Source organism: Schistocerca cancellata, chromosome 4 (assembly GCF_023864275.1).
Source record: "Schistocerca cancellata isolate TAMUIC-IGC-003103 chromosome 4, iqSchCanc2.1, whole genome shotgun sequence".
NCBI lineage: Eukaryota > Metazoa > Arthropoda > Insecta > Orthoptera > Acrididae > Schistocerca > Schistocerca cancellata.
In genome coordinates, this window is record NC_064629.1 from 338,805,608 (window position 1) to 338,829,059 (window position 23,452).

Sequence of the window (23,452 nt, forward strand, 5' to 3'; positions counted from 1 at the left end):
GGAATATGGGCTGGCACAGTTGTAGTGGCCGGTGGGAGGTGGCACATGCTGAAGGTAATGTGGGGACAAATTGGGAGGGTGTGACCAGATGGAGGAAGGAGAAGCTGTTGGGTGGAGGGTTCGGGGACAATGGCTTACCTTTTGAGGCCAGGACGATTAAGGGAGTGGAGGATGTGTTGTATGGGAGCATAGTTCAGAGAAACTAGTCATGGAGGGAAGGAACCAGATGACTCAGGCTTTGAAGTAGCCATTGAAATTGAGCATGTTGTGCTCAGCTACATGTTGTGCCATCAGGTGGGTAACTTTGTTCTTGATGACAGTTTGGCAGTGGCCATTCATCCTGGTAGACAACTGGTTGGTTGCCATGCTAACATAAAAAGCTGTGCAGTGTTAGCAGCAGAGCTGCTATATGGCGTGGTCTCTGATGGGATAGGATAAGCCTGTGACAGGATTGGAGTAAGAGGTGCTGGGTGAGTGGACTGGGCAGGTCTTGCACTTTGGTCTGCCACAGGGATATGATCCCAGTGGCAAGGGGTTGGGAGTGGGAGTGCCATATGGATGGACTAGGATGTACTCTGTGGCATTGGCCTCTTACCTACCCTGCATTTATCATGTATCACTTACCCAGCTCAAAGTCCCAACGGACTGGAAGAAAGGACAGTTGACTCGGGTATATAAGAATGGTGAAAGCAAGCAAGGGTCATGCCTGCCCAAGTGTACTAACTAAATACATGAAAAAGCCACTATACAGAAACCAAATCACAGCTTAGTCTGGGTGATGGAAACAAGGCAGTTTTCGTGTCATTTTCAGTGGGTTTCAAGTGAAACAGAAGAGGACAAAAATATGGGAACACCAAAAATACAACACAGTACCATGCCTAATATGGTGTAGGAAATTTATTGACATTAAAAAAAATCTTCCAATTGTCTCAGAATGGATAACTACAGGTCCGGTATGGTTTTCAAGTGAATCTTACACCATTCTTCATGCAAAATAGTGGCAAGTGTAGGTAACGATGGTTGAGGTGCGTAGTGATCACACAAACCCATTTCTCTCCCAAGTAGACCACAAGGGCTCAATAATAAGATTTGGTGAAAAAATGGCTCTGAGCACTATGGGACTCAACTGCTGAGGTCATTAGTCCCCTAGAACTTAGAACTAGTTAAACCTAACTAACCTAAGGACATCACAAATATCCATGCCCGAGGCAGGATTCGAACCTGCGACCGTAGCGGTCTTGCGGTTCCAGACTGCAGCGCCTTTAACCGCACGGCCTAAGATTTGGTGACTGTGGTGGCCAAGGGAGATGTGAAAATTCACCCTTGTGTTCACAAAACCAGTCCTGGATGACACAAGCTGTGTGAACAGGGACCCTGTTGTCTTGGAACACAGTATCACCATTGGGAAAACAGTGTGCTGTGGGATGGACATGATGAGACAAAATGATCACATAATCCTTTGCGGTCATGCTACACTGTAGAGTAATGATGAGGCTGATGGAATACCATGATGTGGCTGCCTAAATCATCACTGAACCCCTGCCATGTTTCACTCTTGTGATTTAAACTCGACCAGAAGTTGGAAACAGTGTTAAACAAGACTAATCCAATCAAATGACTTTGTTCCAGTTCCCCATAGTCCATGTTTTATGGATTTGTCACCATGTTTTCTTGTTACGAAAATTTGTGTCACTGGAATTTCTAGCTGATCCTGCAGTTCCTTGCTTATGGAGCCCCCTTCCTGTTGTTTTGGCCCTGACCAGATTCATGAGTGTAACATTCATTTCTGCAGTGACTTTTGCAGCTGTTGTCCTCTTATTCTTCCTCTCCAGTGATCACTCAACACACACTTTTGTCCGCATTGTGACTTAGCAGATGATGTTTCTCCATGTTCCCAGTATGCGGTATAAGTCTTCGATATTGTGCCTCTTGGAACACCAAACTAAGGCTCCCTCGGTTGCAGTAGCTCTCGCCATATAAGCACTAACAGTTTGCCCACAGTCAAATTCACTTAGCACCTACATAACATACTCACAACTACACAGAATTCTGTTCTCAACATCACTGACACTTGCAACGTAATGAGGACATTGCACAGGTGTCGTTTGTGGTGAAACACAGCAGCACAACCTCCAGGCTTGGCCAGCTTCTACATTTATGTTCAAGCATTCATTACTCATGGAGTCTCCATATTTTTGTCCAACCCATGTATCTCCACTGTTGATAACCTAAGCTTGTTAGAGGTAACTGCACAATAGACCACCCTGTGCAGACAGAAAAACAATTTCAATATAGCTCAGAAATTACATAAATTTCAATAAAATCTAATTTTTGTTGTATTAATAGATATTGCCAAATCATACAGGATGTCCCAGAAATGTTGCATCAAATTTCTATGGGAGGTAGGGTACATTGTAAGGATTGAGAACTGAGTAGCATCCCATGACCACAAGCATCAGGGATAAGTGGTAGCAGAGGTTGAAGATTGGAAGGGGAACAAGAGAGTAATTCACTTGAAATATTTATTGAGTATAATGAGTACACATGATGTAGACATGAGTACAGCTCTAATGTTACAAAAGATGCTTCAAGTTTGCACCATCAGATGCCACAGATGCTTGGCACTGATGGAACATTGACTACCGGATATACTCAAACACACCAGGAGTTTCTTTAATTGTAGCAGCTGTGCAGACGATTCGTGTGACAAGATCTATTTAAGATTTCACTGGATTGTGATACATGAGAGATTTCATTGCTTCCCACATAAAGAAATCAAGACTTGATAAATCAGTTGGGTGTGGGGGGCCAGGAAACCGGTCCACCACCCCAAGACATCGATGTGGCTATGACCTTTTCAAATGCCTACGAACAGCCAGTCCAATCTGAGCAGGTGCACCATCATGTTCGAACCATGTGCTGTGCCTCACATATGGTGGAACATCTTCAAGCAAGCCGGGAAAAGCCTGTTCCAGAAAGGTCTGGTAATTTGTGGTGATTGGGCAAGATGATAAAAGGCGTGACCCAACAAAGCAGTTGCCACCCAAACCTGCCCACATATTAAGTGTGAAACAATGTTGTGCCATGTGGTGTCGCACACTGTTGGGGGGGTTTCTGGTCCCCAAAAAATCTTCGTTGTGGTGACTGAATTCGACAGCCCTAGTGAATGTGGCCTCATCAGTGAACAACACACAAGCTAGAAAATGCACATCTGTGCCAATTTGTTGCAGAAACCACTTTGCAAAATGTGCACATACAGGATAGTCATTCGGGTGCAATAATAGCACACTTTGGAGATGAAAGGCATGTAAGGACTCAATGTTCAAAACATGCTGGACACTGCTATGAGACATTCTTAAGTCCTAAGCAATGGCATGTATGGTGGTTCTTGGATTAGTCTCCATAGCATCAAACACACTTTCTTTACTAGTGACCGAACACACCAATTGCAGAGCACCCTCACTAGCCTTGCCACTTCTTAATGACCCGTACTTGCAAAAATTTCGATGCAGATTTGCAAACAGTCTGTGGTGCGGTTGATGTCTGTCTGGGAAGTGTTCTTGATAAATGTTTCTAGCACCTTACACTCAGCTATTCAGTATGTTAAGTGCATGTCTGCAAGCTCACCATTTGTGTACTGTTCCATGCTTCTTATGCTGGCTAATGCACAAACTATGAAATCCTCACATTCCAGTTCAGTACTCTTGTGTGTAGCACTACCTAGTGGCCTACAATGACATTTCATGGCCATGGGTTGCTATGCAGTTCTCAATGCTTATGATTGTAAACAAGTTTGTTGCAACACTTTAGGGATGCGCCGTATAAGTCAGATACTAACTTTGTCTGGTGAACTGATTTGTTTATGTGGATTTTTTAAGTAATCATATTGTTGGGCTCATCTACATCTACATGATTACTCTGCTATTCACAATAAAGTGCCTGGCAAAGGATTCAATGAACCACCTTCAAGCTGTCTCTCTACCTTTCCACTCTCGAATGGCACACAGGAAAAACGAGCACTTTTTCTGTGTGAGCCCTGATTTCTCCTATTTTATCATGATGATCATTTCTCCCTATGTAGGTGGGTGCCAACAGAATGTTTTCGCAATCAGAGGAGAAAACTGGTGATTGTACTTCATGAGAAGGTCCCGTCACAACGAAAAATGCCTTTGTTTTAATGATTGCCACTCCAATTCACGTATCATGTCTGTGACACTATCTCCCCTATTTTGCAATAATACAAAATGAGCTGCCCTTCTTTGTACTTTTTCGAAGTCATCCACCAGTCCCACCAATACCCTTTTTGGGTATTGGCGTGACTTGAGCAATTTTCCAGTCTTTAGGTACAGATCTTTCTGTGAGCGAGTGGTTGTATATAATTGCTAAATATGGAGCTATTTTATCGGCATACTCTGAGAGGAACCTGACTGTTATACAATCTGGTCCAGAGGCCTTGCCTTTATTAAGTGATTTCAGCTGCTTCCTTACACTGAGGATATCTGCTTCTATGTTTCTCATCTTGGCAGGTGTTCTTGATTGGAATTCAGGAATATTTACTTCGTCTTCTTTGGTGAAGGAGTTTCAGAAAACCGTGTTTAATAACTCTGCTTTAGTGGCACTGTCATCAGTGACTTCACCATTGTTATCGCTCAGTGAAGGTATTGATTGCGTCTTGCCATTGGTGTGCTTTATGTATGACCAGAATCTCCTTGGGTTTTCTGCCAGATTTCAAGACAGAATTTCGTTGTGGAAATTATTAAAAGCATCTCACATTGAAGTACGCGCCATATTTCGAACTTCTGTAAAACTTTGCCAATCTTGGGGATTTTGCATTCTTTTAAGTTTGGCATGCTTTTTTTTGTTGCTTCTGCTACAACAATCTGACCCGTTTTGCGTACCATGGGGGATCAGTACCATCACTTATTAATTTATGTGGTATATATCTCTCAATTGCTGTTGATACTATCTCTTTGAAAACATTCTGCAACTTTTCTACACTTACATGATCAGATCAGAAGGAGTGAAGACTGACTCTTAAAAAGGCGTTAAGATCATTTTTATCAGCTTTTTTTAAAATAGATATACTTTGCGTTTCTTTTTGATGGTTGTAGGTGTTATGGTATTCAGCCTAGCAGAAACTGCCTTGTGGTCGCTAATCCCTTTATTCGTCACAATACTCACTATTTGTCCAGGATTATTTGTTGCTAAAAGGTCAAGTGTGCTTTCGCTACCATTTACGCTTAGAGTGGGCTCATGAACTAATTCATTCAAATGAACAATCTTGGAATGCCATGCTGTAATTAAATTATTTGGTTTGAATGGCTTATTGTCAGTGCATAGTTATTCAAAGTTTCCTTAACTCATAAGAAATCTGCTTCTTAATTTTCATTGGTTAAGAAATAAATGTTTAAATATAAACATGCTGTATGTATATTGAAGGTGATCCAACATGAAGATGTGCCAAAAACTGCAGTCATATGTGATAACATCAAGAAAATGCACTGTATGATATTGAGCAATGGGTGATTAAAGGTATATGATGCAACTGACACCACAGGCAACTTGTAAGGAAGAGTACAGTACTTTACATGAATGAGTTAACTGTGGGGGAGGCATGAGCAAGTAAGGGTGAAAGCGAATCTCTCACCATTCTGTGGGAAGTTCCAAAAAGAAACCAACATAGTTTGTGCAATAATTCATTAGTGTCGATGAGATGTGTGTCCACCACTCAATATTAAAAATGGACTAACAATATAAGCAATAAGTAAAAGCTAGCGACCCTGTAGCAGCAGTGCCACAAATATGTGAACGGACAAGAACTGCTCATTGCTGGCACCTATTAGCTGCATCAGGTATCTGTCAGTGCACATACTCACCAATAGGCAAAATTCTGGCAATGTCCGGTGCAGATGGACGTGGGTCAGTAAAAAGCAATGGTAGTGCGAACTGAACCACCAAAAAGTACAGTAGCATTTTCGGGATTCCGTTTCTGTGAACCAGGGACCATGTGGGTTGAGCTTTATGCAAGCTCCCCACTGACGTGTGAAGAAGTTTGTTTGGCGCTCTCAATTTGTTTCCACTTTTGCTTCAATCACATTTCGTTTTTGTCAGTAGACACTGTAATTGGATTTCTTTTTTGTCACTTGTTCATTTACTTATTTGTGCAGAATAAATACATTTACGGCAAATGTGCACTTTATCAATTACCGTCACCATAGCCTGAACATAGTATGTGAGTGCGACAGTACATAGGGCTCACTGCATGACTGACATGTAAGTGGTGATACTCACGTAATCCCACTTCAACCCTGCATCGAGAAAGACAAATTTGGTTTCATCTGTAGGAAAGGTTAGGGTTAATGTTTCCTTGGATGCAAAAGGAATTCAACTGGTTGAAAATATATATGGGGAGATGTCTGGATTACAAAAGGGAAAAAGTCTTTCATCTGGAAAGTGCATCTGCCCCCTTTTGTACTTTGGCAGTAGTAAAACTGAGGGGTTTCAAGTATGAATTGTTAGAACATCCACCCCGTTTACCAGATCTGACACATTTTGACTTCCACATATTTCCGTGCTTAAAGAAATATATGACTTGTCAGTGAAAAGGTTGCTGCAATGATACCTGGGTATTTTTCAAACCTTTCATAATCACACTTCAGACAGATAGTTCATTGGACAAAATGCCTTGATGTAAAAGGGGAATATGCTAGAAAATAAGCACTTTCTAGCCAAGCTTCAAAATTTTTTCTTTGCCCATGTAGGGAATATTTTTTTTTCTGACCTTGAGAATTAATAATATTTTACACAGACACATAATGTTTTTGGTGCAACTCTGCAATGAAACTTCACAAGTGCCCCTCTAGGCAGTGTTAAGTGTGATAATTTTTGCAATTGTTGTTATCAGTAGAACGTCCACACTCAGAAACCTTATTCAGTTTTCCTTATTTGTGGAAGTATTATACATTTCTTACAGCCTCACAATGACAATACGCCAGTTGCAGCAAGTGAAGTTAGCAGACAGAAGTTTTCTGACTGACGCACAGATGCCTTCGCGCACGCTTATGATTGCAAGTGGTCTTGCATGCGTGTGCCTGCCCACGTGTGTGTGTGTGTGTGTGTGTGTGTGTGTGTGTGTGTGTGTGTGTGCGCGCGCGCGCGCCTCGGTATAATGCCAGCATGATCAAGGATTTATGTTGTCTGGGTCTTCTTGACCATCATATTTAATGATATTAGGAGCAACCCCTCATAACAAAATTTAGCTACATACAGGGACGATTAAAACCAGCCTTCTTCCTAGCCTGTCTGTTATGGCTGGTTAACTTCCACCAAACATAGGAAGAACTCTCTTAATGTGATAAGCACACAAAATTAATTCTACTTCTCAGATTCCATTATATGACCCTATCATATTGTGGCAGAACAAGTTGGCCATGTTTGATATGGAGACATTAGCAACCTTAATCATATAGGTCTAGTGTCAAGTGGCAGCTGGCATTAGAGATAGGCTTGGCTTGGGAATGGGAAAATTAAGTGTTATAACCTTTAATCACCAATAATTGCGTGGATATTCAAACACACTCACTTAGAAACAATAGCTGGTTACGTGATAACAACTGAGTATCTCTCATTCAACTGCCGTGCCGTGACATGCGGCTGGCGCCGTTCATAGCTAGGTGGCGCTCCCGCGCTCAGCCAAGTTGCAGAGCGCCTCTATCGCCGTTTGCGCGTACTGCTGTGGCGGCACTATTAAATGTCGTGGCACTGTCACAACACTTTTCCCCCTTTGAAAAAAAAACACTCACTTCCTTGGAGACATGGACAGTGTGGAGACAGCCATGGCCTCTTGTGAGGTCCCGAGAAGATCCCGCGGAGAGACATGAGAGTATGGCCGAAAATGTCCAGGACGGAAGCTCATGCGTGGGACGTGCCTCCTGGACGAGATGATGGGTGAAAACTCCGGAGCAACATCCATAGGTGACGTGGACCTGGGGGTGTGCTCCAGCGAGATGGGTCCCGGAGAAGGTGGCGTCGCGACTGGGGCCGGTTCCGGCGTACTCGGAAATGGTAGCGACGTCGGCTGCATCAACACGTACTGTAGATCGGCAGCAGCGACAGGACGGGCTTCTCGGGCTGGTGGAGGCGGTGGAGGCGAAGGAAGGGGCGGTGGCACCGTCGTGGCCACCACTCGTGGGCGCATCTGGTCATAATGGCGAACAACCATGCCATCATCTGTACGAATTTCACAAAGCCGGCGGCCGCGAAGAGCCTTGACCACCCCTGGAATCCATTTAGGGCGAGATCCATACCCTCGTGCCCACACGTCGGCCTCCACCGAGTATTTTCCCGCACTAGAGGACACAGCACAAGGCCTGACAGGGTGAAGCAGGTGCAGTAGAGTGTGTGGTTGGCAGCCATGCAAGAGTTCAGCAAGGCTGCGATCTCCCATAGGCATGAAGCGATAAGAACTCAGAAATTGCAGCAGAGCATCATCTGTGGAAAAATCACAGGAATTTTTTCATCTGGCTTTTGAAAGTGCGGACAAGGTGCTCGACCTCCCCATTCGATTGTGGATGGAAGGGCAGTGCTGTAACATGATGAATCCCTTGTCCAGTACAAAAATCACGGAAGGCCTGCGAAGAGAACTGAGGGCCATTGTCCGTGACGATCGTGGATGGAAGACCTTCTAGCGCAAAGATTTTGGACAAAGCCAGCGTCGTCGCCGCAGTGGTCGGCGACGGACATCGAACAACAAACGGAAACTTCGAGAAGGCGTCAATCAACAGTAGCCAATAAGTACCGAGGAAGGGGCCGGCAAAGTCAGCGTGCACCCGTTCCCATGGCTGCGCCGGATCAGGCCACGGAGAGGGCATTGTACGAGGTGCAGCCAGTTATTGAGCACACTGACCACACGCAGCAACCATGTGGGCGATGTCCAAATCAATACCAGGCCAATAAACATGCCTGCGGGCCAGGGACTTTGTCCGAGAAATACCCCAATGGGCTTCATGCAACAGTTTGAAAACATCTTTGCGAAGAGAGGCTGGCACCACGACCCGTGGAGATGTGCCATCCGTGGGCAGAAGAACAACACCATCACAAACAGACAGACGAAGGCACAAGGCATGGTAATTGTGAAGGGGATCCGATGCTCGGCCCTTGGTCCTGTCCGGCCAACCCCGTTGAACAAAACCGATCACCTGACACAGGACCGGGTCCCGCGCAGTAGCCGACGCGACCTGTGAACCTGTAAGTGGAAAACCCCTTGACCGCACGACGTTCTTCCTCATCAATGTGGAAACAGAGTAGTTCATCACGATCGAAAACCGGGTCGGGGCCCATCGGCAATCGCGATAATGCGTCAGCATTGGCGTGCTGGGCCGTGGGGCGATAGTGAATCTCATAGTGAAAACGAGACATGTATAAGGCCCAACGTTGCAGGCGGTGAGCTGCCTTATCTGGAAGCGACCCCGATGGGCTGAACAGAGATACCAGCGGCTTGTGGTTGGTGATGAGGTGAAACTTAAAACCATACAAAAAAACGCTGAACTTTTTTAGAGCATAAATGATAGCGAGCGCCTCCTTTTCGATTTGAGAGTAACGCCGTTGCGCATCGTTGAGGGTCTTGGAAGCATAGGCGATGGGTCGTTCCGACCCATCCTAATATCGATGGGCGGGAACAGCCCCTAGGCCATACTGTGACATGTCAGTCGCCAGAACCAAGTGCTGACCCAGACGGAATGAGGCAAGACAAGGTGCCGACTGCAAATGAGCCTTCAGGTGGACAAAAGCCTGCTCACACTCGTCGGACGAACAGAAAGGGACGTTTTTGCGTAACAGCTGATGCAGAGGCTGAGCTACCGCCCCCGCGGATGGAATGAATTTGTGATAATAAGCAATCTTGCCTAGAAACGCTTGAAGTTCTTCAACTGTAGACGGCTGGGGTAGATCGTTAATGGCCACAATGTGCTGACATAGAGGACGTATACCCTCACGGGACAAGTAGAAACCAAGATACACAATGGAGGGTTGGAAGAACTGTGACTTGTCCAGATTGCACTTCAACCCAGCCGAATGCAAAACCCGAAACAGTGAACGCAAATTGCGAAGGTGCTCCTCAGTAGAGGCCCCCATGACAACAATGTCATCCAGTTAGTTTATGCAACCGGGAACGGAAGCCGTTAGCTGTTCCATGTCTGCCCCGGCACGAACACCTAAATCCACAACGCAGTGAAAATATCCGACCTCGTCGCCAAAAGTGTTATAACCTTTAATCACCAATAATTGAGTGGATATTCAAACACACTCACTTAAAAACAATAGCTGGTTACATGATAACAACTCAGTATCTCTCATTCAACTGCCGTGCCGTGACATGCTGCGGCCGGCGCTGTTCGTAGCTAGGTGGCGCTTCCGCGCTCAGCCGAGTTGCGGAGTGCCTCTATTGCCGTTTGCGCGTACTGTCATGGCGGCACTGTTAAATGTCGTGGCACTGTCACAACATTAAGAGAGTTAGAATTTGTGATTGCATGTATGATTTTATCATAATTTTCCTATGCATAATTACACATATGCATACAATTTATGAAGGAGCAGGCAAGGTGGGTGCATGTGTGTTACTTGAAAATGATTGAGAGGGACCTGACAGATGAGCAATGACAAGTTACAAGTGACAAGTTGTACATTACTGTTGTGGTATTACAAGCTTTATTGACCAACACAGCAACTTCGTGTCACGGCCTCTACTGCATGCAGCAAGAGTTCCTTAGTGATACAATCTCTGCAATATTCCTCCCTCCTTTGCCAATGGTGATTGCACTCCTAGACAGCGTTGAACCGGAGTGGTGACAATCTGCTTTGACCCTTAGAGGCTGACTACTGAAATGAGATTAGACTCTTCCCATTTACTCTTGTGGAATTGACCACTAGATGTCACGAGAGGTGGATCCATTAGTATAAAAGTATATTGTCTTGCCAGTAGAGAAACAGTAACAGCAGAACGCATCTGTCAGGAGAGCTCAGTCACTTCAGATGTGTACTAATCATTGGCTTTCACCTGAATAGCAAATCCATCAGGGACATTTAAACCCTTCTAAAGCTGCACAAGTCAACTGTTCACACATGATTGTGAAGTGAAAACATGAACAACTGCAGGTAAACCAAGACCAGGCAGATCCCATGTACCAATGGACAGGGATCATTGTGCATTGTGGAGGGTGTTTGTAAAAAATTGCTTAAGATCAGCAGAAGGTTCTGAAGTGCTACTTGCAGACTAATTAGCACATTAACTCTACATAGGGAGCTAAAAAGAAAGGGGCACAGTGGTCGAGCAACTCCTTATAAGGCACACATTTCTTTAGTCAGTGCTAAGCAACACTTGAGGTGGCTAATGAGTGATATCACTAAACAGTGAGTAACTTGAAGTGAGTGATTTGGAGTTATGAATCATCCTGTATGCTGTTTGGGTTTGGTGGATACCTGGAGAATAAAGCAGCATCTATAAGGTAAGGATTTGTTTACATTAACATTTCTCAAATGGACTGGCCTGCCCAGAGGCCTGGACTGATCCCAATGGAACACCTTGGGGATGAGTTAGAATGTCAGCTTCACCACGGACCCCAGGTTCAACATCACTACTTTCTCTGGTTTTGGCCTTTGGGGAAGAGTGGACTGTTTGGCCCTTGGGGAAGAGTGGACTCTTTGACCCTTGGGGAAGAGTGGACTCCTCTGCAAACATTCAGGCACCTCATTGAAAGTGTCCCCAGCAGAGTTCAAGCCTTCACAAATGTGAATGGTTGGACACACCTCATATTAATGTCCACTAATAGGTTTGCAGATACTTTTGATCAGATAGTGTATATGTGAACAAAAGGCTGTACAAGATGTGTCCTGTCTCATATTTGACTTTCAGTTTGTGTTGACATCGTCTCCTTGGGTGGATATGATGATGTTTTGGAGTTTATAGTTTGAATTCTTCAATGGATGATCTCCTAGGGGTAAACTCAAGAGTCAAAAGTATGAGGTATCAGCAACATTGGCAGTGTTGACTACTAGGGATAAAAGCTACTTAAATAGAACAAGAACAGAGACAGTGTAGAGGAAAGTGTCAATAACTATACCATCAGTGGTGTCAATGCTGTTTCCATTGCATTTTGATGGTATTATTGGGATCAAGTTTGTCATGGCAGTAGCCAATGTTGGTTTTGGTCCAGCAGTTGGTGTACCATTACTGATGCTATGGACTTTTGCACTTTGAGATTACTCTCAAATCAAATCAGTGGTCCATATGTGGTGTTGATATTAAGCAGTTTCATGATGTCATCGTATGGGGGCCATTTGATATGCATGTCATCAATCTGCTGCTGAACTAAAGCTTTGTAGCCTTGTCAATTGCTACTCTGGCTTAGGTCTCCTCTTCTGGTGAGTAACACATGTCATTGTTCTTTGCATTGTAGCACAATACTCCCTTCTTCATGTATCACATACAACCATTTACTATATTCGAGCTGCAGCCATCAGGTGGACAAAAGATGGACGACCTTCTGCTTGCAGCTGTGGTAGATTCTCATAAGAGGTTGTAACACGTCTGTCTTGCATATCTCATTTTGATCATTTGAGTGTGGCTTAAAGGACTGTTTGCAAAAATGATGATGTAATCTCAGATAACTCCATTGGAATTGCATTGGAGTTAGATAATTGTACTCTCTTGCTATCATCAGTGCTTCATATATCGTCCTGTGGTGCTGTGTCTATTTCTCCAATAGGTTGCCTGCATAGCAATAGGCTAGGTCAGGATATGTTAAAGATAACGGTTCTGTGAGGTGATCAGCAATTGGCTAGGTCAGGATATGTTAAAGATCACGGTTCTGTGAGGTGATCAGGGGTATGTGCAGTACATAGCTGAGGTTATCAGTGGTAGCAAAATCGTCAGCTCCTGTGATGTTTATTAGCTCAGAGTAATCAGCATGTGGTATGTGGATGTTCTGGCTCTGGCTTTGAAGTAGTGTTAACTTTTGAATTATTTACTGCAAATGTATGTAATAAGTATCAATGATAGCTCTTTGTGCACTTCTATTGGCAGTTGTGATATAGTGGAGGCCATCTTTTACCAGGCAGAAAATGGTGAAGCAGTAGCGTATTAGACTCTAGCATTATGATTAGGGTGGCTAGTGCATGCATCTGTTTGTTTGTGGCAATAGTATAAATTGTAAGGTATGACTGTAACTTCTACAACCCAATGTCTAGTGCAGATTCATTCTGTGCTAAGTGTTCTGCTGTCACTTTATCACTTCTGAGGACTTTGTTAATGGGAAAAAAGCCAAGCTGCACCATTGTTCAGAGTCCACGTTAAATTGTATGTCCCTCGATAACTACCACATACCATCTCCAATAGGAATTTCAAACTAACCTTAGGGTTGACAACAATTTTACCTTTTTCACTGCTGTATTCTTATGGATGTTCTGCATAAAAAGCATCATGTACATACCAACATTCTGATATTTGGTAACAGAAGCATATTCCTCAAGTGTCTCTTGTCATTTTTTTTAGATCAGTGAAAGGAAGATATTTTACAGGGTGCCATCCAATAGAGTTTAGTTATATTTTTGCCAGGTGATCCAAGTACATGCACAGAGAAGCACTAACTGATCCTGTTGTATGTCCTTCCAGTTTGCCATTCACATCAGTGTACTGTGTCTTATTATGTGGGGATCCACAGGAGTCTGTTTTCCATTACTGTTGAGTGCTTCCTGAATAAAGCCATATTTGTGTTACTTGTACTGGACTTGTGTATTACTTGGTTACTACAGTCAGACTTTCAATGATCTCATCAGTGAATGGGTATACGTTGTGATGCAATATTTATCGTTGTCTTTGCTCCTTCTCTTGCTGAAATTCAGTTATTCTATTAGCCTCTGTTAATAACTTTTTCAGTTTTCATTAATAGGTTTACATTTGTTAATGTCTCTCATACTTTTAAAAGATACACATCTTAAACTTCTGTTGTAGTAAGATTCCTATTATTTCAGGTGACTGGTTACAGAGTATTAATGGTCAGGAGGTCAGTGGGCAAACACTTGATGCAGTTCTGTCAGCAGTGAAGCCCCCTTGTGAGGTAAGTCAGTGTCAGTCAAAACTACAATGCCCTCTAACAATTAAATTTAAGAATATTCTTTCAATTTGCAATGTTATAAGAAGCCAGCCCATGGAGCAAGAGGCTATGATGAGTGATTTGACAGTTCGCGGTGTCTACCCAATGAAGTGAGGAATACAGGAGGCTGAGTGCCGGATGTGGGTCTTTCACAAGGCTGGAGCATGCAAGCTTAACTGAAGGGTTAAATACAATGGAATGACAGCGAAGGGGGTTAAAATGACAGATGAATATTATATTTTCAATGAAACCATGTTACAGATCCTACAGACATGACACAGAAAAATGAAGTACACCAGAAAAATCAATGAGCTGAACTCATTGCAACTTTGAGTATGATTCTAGAATAAATACAGGGTGTCCAGTAAAGAGGTCCCTGATTACAAAATTCAGTACCTTGAAAATTAACATTGATATATAAGTGCAACAAATGGTATGTTTATTGTGAGAGCTTGTAAGAATTTTAGTCAGAAGTTTCAAAATAGTTCAAAATGCTGCTAACAGATGGCTCTGTAATCACAATATGTAATGCCTGTAAATAGTCTGTTGCAGCTCAAAGTGAATGTGAAAGAGGATTAGCATGCTGAAGGAAGAGGTTGAAATCGTGTAATCCATTGAACAACATGTTTCTCTGGTCCTGTAATACCACAGGTTAGTACACTGTCCTTTGGCAGCAAGGCACAGTTTTCAAACACAATTTAATGTTTTCAAAAGGATCCGATGCAAAAACCATTTATTAGCTCTTCACCAGATTGCAACAGACAGGCTGCATGATTGATGATCTAGCGGGTAATGATGTCCCAAGGCAGACTGTAGTTACTCTTGAAAATATTGCCTTGGTTTCTGTAATAATTCAGCAATATCCAAGGAAATCCATCTGAAAAATTGCAGCACAGACTGGTTTGAAGCATTCCAGTAGGCAGGAAATACTGTGACAGAGCCAACACATGTTTTGATTCAAAATTCAAATCCATCAGGCCATATCTTTATGTGCTAAAAGATAGATAGCTGACTTTGCAAACAATATTCTCACTATTATTGATAATGAAGGACTTGATGTTTGCTGCACCCTATTTCACAGATGAAGAACATTTTCACCAGAATATGAATAAACAAAACTAGTGATTTTGGGCTTCCGAAAATCCCTATTTGTGTGGAGTGTTTGGGCTGCAATATGCAGTAGAGGCATTATTGGCTTTTTATCATGCAAGGGCCCATCACTAGTGAATATTACATTGTAGTTTTTGAACAATTTGTCACCACACAGCTAGTGTTTGAGGACTTGACTAGTCATCAAGTGGGGGGCCAGACCACATCGCACTGAACAGATGTTTTGCTTTCTCAATTAATAGTTCGGGAATAGAGCCATTGCATTGGATTAATGCAAATTTATTGGTGCAAGGGTGGATTGACCTCCATATTCGTCCAGTGTGACTCCTTGTGACTGTCTACTGCAACCATCCCACCATTCTGGATGGCCTCGAATTGGCAATCTGTGCGGCATCTGAATCCATTTCTGTTGAGAAACTGGTGGATGTGATGGCAAATTTTATAGTTCATTTGCAGCATCTCCGTACTGCAAGTGGTGGACTTCTCGAAAAAATTGTGATGTGACTGCAGAGACTTCTTGCAGAGGACAAGATTAATTACACACACTGTTGCTGTACAAGATGCACAGTGTACAGTGCCATCTCTTAGCAGCTTTTTGAATTATTTCAAAACTTCTCTCTAAAATTCTTACAGCTTTCATTATATATGACGGTAGTATCTGTTCCCGAAAGAACAGTCACCGTTAATGACCATCCAGCTTTGCTAGAATGAAATGATAATTAAATGTACACCCTCGCTGCAACCAGGCATTTATATACTTCATTGGGGACATTTTGAAAATGTGTGCCCCGACCAGGACTCAAACCCGGGATCTCCTGCTTACATGGCAGATGCTCTATCCATCTGAGTCACCGAGGGCACAGAGGATAGTGCGCCTGCAGGGACTTATCCTTCGCACGCTCCCCGTGAGACCCACATTCCCAACATGTCCACATCACTACATTCGTAGTGCGCCTAATAGATGTACGTACAGTACTTGGTAGATTAATCTGCCACGAGTAATGAGTATGATGGACAAACATCTATTAGGCACACTACGAATGTTGTGATGTGGACATGTTGGGAATGTTGCAGGCGCACTATCCTCTGTGCCCTTGGTGACTCAGATGGATAGAGCGTCTGCCATGTAAGCAGGAGATCCCGGGTTCGAGTCCCGGTCGGGCCACACATTTTCAATATGTCCCCAATGAAGTATATAAGTGCCTGGTTGCAGCGAGGGTGTACATTTAATTATCATTTCATTCTAGCAAAGCTGGATGGTCATTAACGGTGACTGTTCTTTCGGGAACAGATACTACCGTCGTATATAGTTAAAATATGGCTTCCCAGCCATTGACCATCGTGTGCGAATGCACACGCTATGCCCGAACTTGTACAGGACTTGGTAGATTAATCTTCCATGAGTAATGAGTATGATGGCAAAAGGCGCACTATGAATGTAGTGATGAGGACATGTTGGGAATGTGGGTCTCACAGGGAGCATGCAAGGGATAAGTCCCTGCAGGCGCACTATCCTCTGTGCCCTCGGTGACTCAGATGGATAGAGCGCCTGCCATGTAAGCAGGAGATCCCAGGTTCGAGTCCCGGTCGGGGCACACATTTTCAACATGTCCCCAACGAAGTATATAAACGCCTGGTTGCAGCAAGGGTGTACATATAATTATCTTTTCATTACAGCTTTCACAATAAGCACACCTTTTGTTGCACTCGTGTATCGATCTTAGTTTCGAGATATTTAATTCTGGAATCAGGGACTCCTGTACGGGACACCCCTGTAAGTTACTATTGTTTTTAATTATGATAGATTATAAAATTAATAACAACTGAATTATTGGAGAAATCTAATTGTATGAAGTAGAAGGTGAACACCACAATGCACAACATTTCAAATATTGCATGGATATAAATAATTGCGTATCAGTTTATTAAAAGTGTATGATGTGCAGATGTGCCAAGGATATACATCCTCAACAGTTACATGTAATATGGATGTAGCATGAGTTTCCCAGATTGTTACTTAATCTCAATAATGTATGTGTACCCACAATTTACTATTCCATGTGTAATTATAATTTTATGTAGGCCTTAATTTGTTTAATACCATGTTGTTATTTGAATGAAAGGTCACAAAATGACTGCAATAATTTTCTTTGTTTTGTGCTATCTTATATGTGGGTACAGTTACTTGAATAGTGGTCATTATTTAAGAGTCTAACTTGGATTTAGTAGTGTGTAACATCACAGAAGGTATGTAAGTAGTTTCATTGAAAATGTAACATTCATCTTTCATTTCAATCACCTAAGTATGTTGCTTTTTGTCATCTTTGGTCAGTGTTGGTGAGTATGCTATTGTCAAAGGGCTTGCAACTGAGCAGCCATGTGAGTTACATACGTTAACTTTTCGTTGGACTTGGAGTAATTGTGCAAGGACGACTTACAGACTTTAACATTTAATGGCACTTAAATAATCTGACTTTGTTTCCTGTTGATTGATTTAGTTTGACTGTATGAAGTATAACTTTGTTTGCATGATTGAGGCACCTATGAATTATAATTGTGTGTTGCACTTGATATTTTTGATAGTGTAGCTAAAGATTTATCCACATTTTTGCAGTGGTTATTTGGGATAGCAAACTTTTGTTTACAATGCAATTGATGGTGGAAAATTGCCTTTGTGAGTTTGCTGTTGATTTTTGTGAGTTACTGTGCAGTTAAATGAACTTTACTCACACATTTCTGTATTTGATGCTCTGCTCTCACTACATACTTTAATTATTGTCTAATTTTCATTTTTTTATTTAAATCCACAGTTTATGTGACACCACCATTCACACATATGTGAACATTATTTAATAAATATTTATTTGGTTTAAAGTGTAACTCAGTGATTTCAACAAAATCATTAATCCTGCAGAATTTATCCAATCATTTCTCATATTTTTATATTATTCACTAATTTGTCTACTGATGAAAAATGGTTTGACATTCAAGTCTGTATTAAATGTAAAGTCTTTAAAGCAGTGTTGCATGACTGACCCCTCTGCTAAGAATGAGTCAAGTCAACAAATTAGGTCATACATTGCTCACACTGAGATTGGCATATAAAACTGTGGTGTGCCCATAAGTTGTCATAGAAAATAATTCCAGTGGTAATTGTAAAGTTTAAATTTACTGCACATTTCTTTGTATCATGAGCAAATAAAAAATAAAATAAAGTGACAGATTATATCTGAAAGCAGGAGAGTAAAGGAAGAAACAGTGTTGTGATGCTTCCAAGTCACTCAGTTGCAGTGTTACAAAGCAACTATAGTGAGGGCATCACAGCTTCACAATTCTCTGACTTTCCAGACTCTGAGGAAGTGGCTTTTCTGTTACAGTGGTATTGGGTGCATGCCAAACCACCATGTCATGTGCATCAGCACAACAGTAATTGGTCATTCTATGAATCAGTGCCACATTTTTTGTCAGCTATCCAGAATTATGTTTTCTGTTGATTCCCTAAATTGCTTAAGGCAAATTCCAGGGTGACTGCTTTGAATAGGATATGGCCAGTTTCCTTTCCAATCCTTCCCCAATCCAAGCTGGTACTTGATGGGTTATTACTCTCTGTTCTTCCTTCCCAGTTCTGAATAACAATCTGTTAACAAGTTTGTTTGATTTGAAAGCCACCACAAGCCTTCAGCTTTTTAAAGTACTCAAAACTCTATATTTGAACACTCACTCACTCACTCTCACTCTCTCTCTCTCTCTCTCTCTCTCTCTCTCTCTCTCTCTCTCTCTCTCTCTCTCTGTGTGTGTGTGTGTGTGTGTGTGTGTGTGTGCTGGATGTTTGCCAGTAATTTGAATAATGTTATGTCTGGTTAAAAAAGGTTATTATTGTATTACAGGTCACTTTAATACTCCAACGTATAGCAGGTTACGAAGTCACAATAGATGAATATCAGGATAACCAGAGAAAGGTTTGTTTTAACTTTTATATAATTTAATATATTTTACCTAATTTCTGACCATGAAAATTACACACAAATATTAATTCTTGCTATGTTAGAATTGGAGCTTCTAATGTAGCAGCTCCAAAAATACATGTTCTTTGTTTTTGGAGACTGTTAATTATTTTTAGGATTATGCTACAAATTATTTAGTTTCTGTATGTAAAGTTTGGAGTCATTGGCATGTTTTCCCCCACTACTTTGACATATTTGTAAGGATGTTAGTTCTTCAGGATCATTTTAAACTAAGTCATTGAGTATTTCCTTTTGATTTCATGTGTCCTTCTTACCTTCTATTTGCGTTAGCTTTGTTACTTCTAGTTGTTGGTCACTATGTGGACATCTTATAGTTTTACCTTGATTTATGTAAATTTGCTTTTCAGTTATATTTCACAAAAATTGGAACTTACCAATGGGTTCTTAAACCAGTCATTGCTGTACCATATTACCTCTTTATTTCTTTGTGAACAATCCTTCTCCAATCAGAAATACCTTCCAGAAATAATAGAGCAAGTACAGCATCCACATTTCTATAATTGTTTCATACATCCCTGTCTCTTTTACTCATCCAGTCTTCTCATGACACCACAAGCACTGTGACCTAATTGAAACAGGCAAAACCACATAACATATAAATTATGTAGGTGCATAATTTTTTGACCTCAGTTCACAATTTGATTCTTCATTTCAGTTTTATGCAGCTAGTGTTGACGTACGGAGTGATTTGGAACAAAGGAATGGTATAAAGAATGATGGAAAAAGACTAGAGGAAGTAGAATCCACTAGATTCCTACATGTATCTGTGGAGAATGAGGTGAAATTTGAGCAGTGTATTAAACTGTCAAAAACTGAGCTTAACCATACATTCACTAAGAATACAGACAAACAGCTTTTCATTAAGAATACAGACAAACAGCTTGTGTGCATATTATACCATGGACTCTGTGAATTATGTGTGCAGTATTGAGCAACAGAACAGAGAAAGTCAAACATTCAGGAAACAAAATGGGTGGCACATTCGAAAAAAGACAGTCTTTTAAGAAAAAGGCCATTTTAAATGTGTGCAAATTGCTTCAAAAGTGTATGCCTTTTGATCTATATATCTGTATACAAAGGTAAAATGATAATATGGTATACAGGGTGTCCATAATTAAAGTTCCAGTTTCAGAATGCTGTAGAAAGAGAACCACTGCTCAGAATGACATGAAATTTGGACAGCATGTTATTGATACAGGGAGAAACACCATGGAAAAAAATAATGAAAATTTATTCAATAGATGATGTAGTAAATGTCTTAATGTAAATGGAGTCAATCACAAATGACAGATGAATCACAATACAATGGCTGAGGTTTGAGTTGCACATAACACCATCAACAATATTCAATGTTCATGACTGTACAAATTTGGCAGTCAACATTTGTGGCACTGTTAATAAGGTATGCCTGTACACCACAGGGAGGTCATATCAGGTCGGATGGGAAAAATTGGTTTTTAATTGTCATGAGGCAAAAAACCACCTAAGAAGCAAAATGACATCAGTTTCTGTTTGTCGTGAGACTGATGCATGGCATGAAATTTATAAACAGCATGTTCCTTAACAGATAGAAGTGCCTCGGGGATAACATTTAGAATACACTCCTGGAAATGGAAAAAAGAACACATTGACACCGGTGTGTCAGAACCACCATACTTGCTCCGGACACTGCGAGAGGGCTGTACAAGCAATGATCACATGCACGGCACAGTGGACACACCAGGAACCGCGGTGTTGGCCGTCGAATGGCGCTAGCTGCGCAGCATTTGTGCACCGCCGCCGTCAGTGTCAGCCAGTTTGCCATGGCATACGGAGCTCCATCGCAGTCTTTAACACTGGTAGCATGCCGCGACAGCGTGAACGTGACCGTATGTGCAGTTGACGGACTTTGAGCGAGGGCGTATAGTGGGCATGCGGGAGGCCGGGTGGACGTACCGCCGAATTGCTCAACACGTGGGGCGTGAGGTCTCCACAGTACATCGATGTTGTCGCCAGTGGTCGGCGGAAGGTGCACGTGCCCGTCGACCTGGGACCGGACCGCAGCGACGCACGGATGCACGCCAAGACCGTAGGATCCTACGCAGTGCCGTAGGGGACCGCACCGCCACTTCCCAGCAACTTAGGGACACTGTTGCTCCTGAGCTATCGGCGAGGACCATTCGCAACCGTCTCCATGAAGCTGGGCTATGGTCCCGCACACCGTTAGGCCGTCTTCCGCTCACGCCCCAACATCGTGCAGCCCGCCTCCAGTGGTGTCGCGACAGGCGTGAATGGAGGGACGAATGGAGACGTGTCGTCTTCAGCGATGAGAGTCGCTTCTGCCTTGGTGCCAATGATGGTCGTATGCGTATTTGGCACCGTGCAGGTGAGCGCCACAATCAGGACTGCATACGACCGAGGCACACAGGGCCAACACCTGGCATCATGGTGTGGGGAGCGATCTCCTACACTTGCCGTACACCACTGGTGATCGTCGAGGGGACACTGAATAGTGCACGGTACATCCAAACCGTCATCGAACCCATCGTTCTACCATTCCTAGACCGGCAAGGGAACTTGCTGTTCCAACAGGACAATGCACGTCCGCATGTATCCCGTGCCACCCAACGTGCTCTAGAAGGTGTAAGTCAACTACCCTGGCCAGCAAGATCTCCGGATCTGTCCCCCATTGAGCATGTTTGGGACTGGATGAAGCGTCGTCTCACGCGGTCTGCACGTCCAGCACGAACGCTGGTCCAACTGAGGCGCCAGGTGGAAATGGCATGGCAAGCCGTTCCACAGGACTACATCCAGCATCTCTACGATCGTCTCCATGGGAGAATAGCAGCCTGCATTGCTGCGAAAGGTGGATATACACTGTAGTAGTGCCGACATTGTGCATGCTCTGTTGCCTGTGTCTATGTGCCTGTGGTTCTGTCAGTGTGATCATGTGATGTGTCTGACCCCAGGAATGTGTCAATAAAGTTTCCCCTTCCTGGGACAATGAATTCACGGTGTTCTTATTTCAATTTCCAGGAGTGTATGTTGTGCAATGCATGCCTTCAGTTCAGCTACATTCTTAATTGGAACACTGAACACAACACCTTTCAGATAGCCCCACAGCCAGAAGTCACAGATCAGGTGATCTGGACGGCCAGGCTGTAGGGATAAGGTGGTTGATAATTCCAGAATTTTTGAACTGCCTTTGCAGCAGCCCCTTCACTGGCTATGCAGTGTACAAAGAAGCACCATCGTGCATACAAATGATCTCACACACACACACACACACACACACACACACACACACTCTCTGGTGAAGGGTCGGAATGACATTGGTGTGCCGCATATCTGTTGGTGTGCATGTTCTGATGCTTATAGCACCGTATATTGGTCAAATTTTTGTTAATTTTTTTGGTTCCGCTACGTTTCCCCTTGCACTGATAATAAGCTGTTCAAAGTTGACATCATTCAGAGCAGTAACAGTGGTTGTCTTTTTACAGCATTTTGAAACTGGAAGTTTAATTATGGACACCCTGTATACAAAATAGTCAGAGTGGAAAACAAATGCAGGTGACCACATTCACATTGAAGAGCTAGTTAAGAAGCACATCTCACCAACTGACAATGAATATGACACTGATACACCTGAACTCCTGCAGCCACATTGTGGTGTATTGTACACATCACTATCATTTCTCCCAATTCCTGTTCCATTTGCAAACTGGGCAGCGAAAGAATGACTGTTAGTGAGCCAACGTAGTAGCTTCAGTTTCACTGATTTTCTTGTTGTGGATGAATGTGGGAGGAAGTAATATGTACATTTTTGGAATTTTAACAGTAAACATCTCTATGAAGCACACTGTGTAACAGCTTAGGGGGGCTATATTGCCCTCTTATTGTCTCTTACTTTTCTCTGTTGTATATCTGTGTTAAGCATAATTCATAATGCCTAACCTAATATAATGTAATCACAACACTTATGAACTATTTACTGCCTGAGGTTAATTGTGTCATTCAAGCTAACTGATAGGTCAACAGAACAAGCACTTACACAATGGACAGCAGCAACATAAGTATACATTGTCATCCAACACGACACACTAAAGTTTAATATATTAAGTTCAAAAACATAAATTCAGGGTAATGTTCTCTTTAAGTAACAAATTTTGAGTTAAATGACTGTGACCTGAA

At 42.6% G+C, this 23,452-nt stretch overlaps 1 protein-coding gene across 2 annotated transcripts in view; it reads left to right on the forward strand.

Annotated features, from left to right (window-relative positions):
• Window positions 1–23,452, forward strand: part of LOC126183629 (protein inturned) — a 287,053-nt gene that overhangs the window by 31,831 nt on the left and 231,770 nt on the right. For both annotated transcript variants that reach the window (XM_049925752.1, XM_049925751.1), the window contains exons 5-6: window positions 14,026–14,111; window positions 19,145–19,216. In XM_049925752.1, the coding sequence (XP_049781709.1) occupies window positions 14,026–14,111; window positions 19,145–19,216 (158 nt within the window). The remainder of the gene's footprint in view (window positions 1–14,025; window positions 14,112–19,144; window positions 19,217–23,452) is intronic.